Source organism: Etheostoma spectabile, chromosome 8 (genome assembly GCF_008692095.1).
Source record: "Etheostoma spectabile isolate EspeVRDwgs_2016 chromosome 8, UIUC_Espe_1.0, whole genome shotgun sequence".
Taxonomy (NCBI): Eukaryota; Metazoa; Chordata; class Actinopteri; order Perciformes; family Percidae; genus Etheostoma; species Etheostoma spectabile.
In genome coordinates, this window is record NC_045740.1 from 33,930,269 (window position 1) to 33,934,849 (window position 4,581).

The 4,581-nt window shown below is 41.0% G+C and overlaps 1 protein-coding gene across 4 annotated transcripts in view; it reads right to left on the minus strand.

Moving 5' to 3' along the window:
- Positions 1-3,550: 3,550 nt before the first annotated feature.
- ric8a (RIC8 guanine nucleotide exchange factor A) overlaps positions 3,551-4,581 on the minus strand; it is a 19,952-nt gene continuing 18,921 nt past the window's right edge. The window contains exons 13-14 of one of the 4 annotated variants that reach the window (XM_032524332.1): positions 4,433-4,552; positions 3,551-4,218 (exon numbers count right to left, since the gene is read on the minus strand). In XM_032524332.1, coding sequence (XP_032380223.1) covers positions 4,068-4,218; positions 4,433-4,552 — 271 coding nt within the window. In that variant the 3' untranslated portion in view covers positions 3,551-4,067. The remainder of the gene's footprint in view (positions 4,219-4,432; positions 4,553-4,581) is intronic. The other 3 variants (XM_032524330.1, XM_032524333.1, XM_032524331.1) reach the window with 3 other exon arrangements.

Here is a 4,581-nt window from a genome sequence, read left to right on the forward strand (position 1 = left end):
AGCTCAGTCATCCGAGAGGAGCTCGGAGTAGAGCCGCTACACCTGGTCACTTATTTGTTCGCTGCTTTTGACTGACAAAGCAACATGTCACCCAAACTCTTTTAATACTCTTTAGGGTCATTTTTGTGTTGTAAAAAAATATTCTTTGATAATTTGCGACATATCACCCAAACTATCACCAGCATGTCCAGCTGGGAGGAGGCCTCGGGGAAGACCCAGGACTAGGTGGAGAGATTATATCTCCAACCTGGCCTGGGAACGCCTCGGGATCCCCCAGGCGGAGCTAGTTGATGTGGCTTGGGAAAGGGAAGTTTGGGGTCCCCTGCTGGAGCTGCTGCTTTTTATCAGTGTGTTATTTTAAAGCTGCATACTTTCATGACATGATTGTTCACCTGTGAAAATAACAGTACATCTTCATAAGTGTGAGGAGCTTTTATGTTACAATGTCAGATGTTCATATTAAACATGCCAAGGCTGTAAATTATGAGGTACACATGTGAAAGAAATCCCTGTGAGCAAAAACCTCAGATTTCATTCTGAAAGCACCATTATTATTATTCTACTCTGGACTCAAAGTAACGTTAAACCTTGCAGGATTTCTTTCTGCCAGTGCAGGGCCCTTCCTGACTCTTTAGAAACATGGTATTTTGGAGAAGAACTACACACACAAACAACTTCCCAGTTGACATGGTGTGTCCTTTGAACCTGAGCAACACACATCTGGACATATTGTCCTGTACTAATGCGAGTAATGTGAGTCTAAGTGAAACGTTGACACTGACAATAAATTGTTAATGTGTATGAAAACCCAGATTTTACATAAGTCAATGGTGTGACATGAATTTGTTTTCCTGAGCAGACTGGCACACTGTGTCCATAAAACCAAGCAAAGCCATCTCTCTGGCATGTTCTCAGACATGTAATAAACAATGTGCAAAACATGAACAGTTTTGATATTTATTCCATATATATCATATCTCCCCGAAAAAGGGTTTCAGTTGTCATTTCTGTTTTTTGGCCCTTGTGGTTTTCTCTGAAGTAGTTCCTCTCGAGCTCAAGACTCAGGTCCACTTGGACTTACCCCTACCCAATGAACCTGTTGGGATGACTGTACCGCAGTGTTTACATTACATATTACATTACATATTACATTACATACCCTGCCTAAAACCTAGGGCCCATCCTGGCACCGGCCCCAGCCCGGCCCTTGTCTCACAGCTTATCACAATTCTCAGGCCAAGCCCGACTCAAGGCCGCCTTGCAGCCTTTAAAATAGTTTTGTTTGTCCTAAAAGTGGTTATATTTTATTTTGTGTCTTCACTTCACTTCAAGTCAATTTAGAATAATGTTTTTGTGTTAAATCAACAAAGGACAGTAAAATCCCCACAGTTAACCTTTCACCTAGGCTATGCATAAAGAAATCAAGGCTTTACCACAGAACATGGTCAAAACCAAAGTCCAAGCCCAACCACGGCCAGGTCCAGAGGAAAATCTAGTAAAGAAATGTTCCATCAGATGATCTTTGTACTATTTTATATGTTATGTGTTCTGTGTTATCACCAAAGATGCTTCCCAAGACATTAGTTTAACCCTTGTGTGGTCCATCGGTTCACAGGGACCCGTTCAGTTTATTTGACTTTTTGCATTGGCCTTCGGGACCCAGGGACCCAGGGACCCAGGGACCAAGGGACCCATGCTTGTTTCATTTCAGGTCACATGTACTACTGTGGCCCTGTATTTGATCGTATTTTACTAATACATCAGCCTTCGGGTCTCTGAGACGCCATCTGGCTGCCACCACAAATAGAATCTAATTCTATGGAAAACATTGTTATATAATGAAGTCCTATTGGATTTTGGTTTCAAAAAATATTGAAAGAGCAATTTGATTGTATTGTCGTGGGGTGAAAAGGTTGCTTTTCAAGAAAATTAAATACGGCAATTTACCGCGGACAACGTCAGATGAAATCATCTCTTCTTAGTTTAATATGTAAAACCCAAAGAAAGACGTAAAGGGTGACCAGAGGTTACAAAAGTGTTCACATGTAATACTCAGGTAGAAGTGTAGACACTAGGGTTTAAAAAGACTTCTGTAGAAGTCAAAGTATCAACTCAAGTAAAAGCACTGGTTTGAAAACTACTTTAAGTGTAAAAGTAAAAGTAATGTGAAGGGAAAAAATACCATTAAGGACAAAAACTTAGGCCACGCCAAATTACTATAATATTACACTAAAATGTTAATTTTGAAAAATTTAGGATGCACCTGTTTACAATGGAAATGCATTAAATAAGCATATAATTGTAATACTGAGCATTAACATGTGTTTCATGGAGCGGAAGATATGATGACCTGGAAGTATTGTAATGGTGCAAAAAGCCAAACTCCAGAGGCATGTTATTACCTGTGAGGGCAACGGAGTCACTCTACCCGGACGGCACCATTCATCTGGATCGGTTTTTGGCAAGCTGGAATGAAAGCCAGCCCAACTGAAACAGGAGTAACAAGGCTATTTTTAAAAAGTCAGGAGTAGAAAGTACAGATAATTGCGTGAAAATGTAAGGAGTGGAAGTAAAAAGTCTGCTGTAAAATAATTACTCCAGTAAAGTATAGATAACCAAAATTTCTACTTAAGTAAGGTAACAAAGTATTTGCACTTTGTTACTTGACATCTCTGACCAATTGCAGTGATTCATGAAAATATATATACAGACGTGGCTAAATATGGAGGTACAAGGTCAGCACCAATAACTGCATTAAAAATAAGACTTAAGAACTGTCATGTGAACACATTTAATGTATGTTATAGTCCATGATACAGTTTACAGCTTTACAATAACAATATAAAGGAGTGTACATTTTATATAATGAATAATATATATTGAGTATTTCATCCATCTGCAGTTTCACATGTCACTAAAAATAAAACATCTGAAGGGCTTTATGAAAAATAACAGGCTTCTATTATTAATTAATTTTCTTCAAAAATACAGTACAGCTCTTTGGCTAGCGTTCATAAATTTCCCTCTGCTTTCACGAAACGACACATCTTACACTCATCTCAAAGAGCTCCGACCCACTGACCGGGAGGTCTGTGGGTTATCCTGAGTAACGTTAACTGGGATGTGGGTTCGGGCGGGACGCGGTCCATTCGAAGCTTTACCGACTAAAGACCACTTCCATTTACCTCTGTGCTTTGTGGAGATCTCACAGCCTCAACCAATCAAATCCAAACTCTCTGGGTTAACATGTTGGAAATGGTTTGGGTTAGGTAGGGGGTGCTGGGTGACAGCTGCTAGTTGTGAAGTTTGTATTTTTATAATAATAATAATAATGTATACGTTATTAGTCCTGCAAGGGGAAATTACAATTTACACTCTGTTATTATTATTTACACACAGGCCTGAACTACACACACACACACACACACACACACACACACTCAGTACCTATACAAGCACTAATGGAGAGATGTCAGAGTGGGGGGGGGCTGTCCATGGAAAGGCGCCCAGAGCAGATGAGCTTGAGATGCCTTGCTCATGAGCACCTTGGCAGTGCCCAGGAGGTGAACTGGCATCTCTCCAGCTACCAGTCCCCCACCGTACTTTGGTCCATACGGGGATTGAACCGGCGACCCTCCGGTTCCCAACACAACTCTACAGACTGAGCTACTGCCACCCAGGTTTATTTTTGGCGATGACTAGTTACTCCTTTCAAACAGGCTCGTAATAACAGCATACTGACATGAATGACCCGTAACTGAAAAACAAATGAAACAAATGCCTGTGTGGAAGGAAACCAATTTTCAAATGGAAAATGGTGAGCAGTAAAACACTGGTGATTTGTGATTGACACGAGAGCACACATAAAAAGCAGTGGTCCTTAAAGCTGCCTCCAATCTACTCCATGCTTTGTTTTTACTTTGACTAAACAAATTCCAACTTTCCATCATTCACCGCCCATCAGAATAAGTAAACCCAGTGTGACGTCAATATCTAACATAATGAGACGTCGAGATGTTCTACGGCTCTCGCAGGAATCTGTTTCTGCCTTTGTGCTTCTGCGTTTACTACGCCTCATCTTCACTGTCTGAATTAACCGGCTCCTGTTGGGGCTCTGGCGGGAACAAAGGATTGTGGGTCAGTTTATGCAGATCCTCTGGAGTAATCTCTCTCATCTTCCCATCCATACCGAGCTGCATGGGCTGGATCAAATTGGTCCTGCAGGGAGAAATGGTTTAAATGTAATAACGTGTGCAAGTACAGACTGGGAAACTATGGTAGTATTAATTATCTAAACAACTGGCAGTAAATGCCTCGGATTCTCAGTCTTTTTTCTAATTATTCTTTATAATTTCCAGTGATAATATAGAGAAAGAAAGAAATACCATTTAGTGTGTGTGTGTGTGTGTGTGTGTGTGTGTGTGTTATTGACCTTGACAGTCGGTCAAACATTTGGACCAGCTTCATGGCTTCAATTTCTTTCTGCTCCTCTGTCATTCCCTCCATGGGATCAGGCTGCTCCTCTTGTACGGCTCCTGTTATTGGGTTTATACTGGAGGAGAGAGAGAGAGAGAGAGAGAG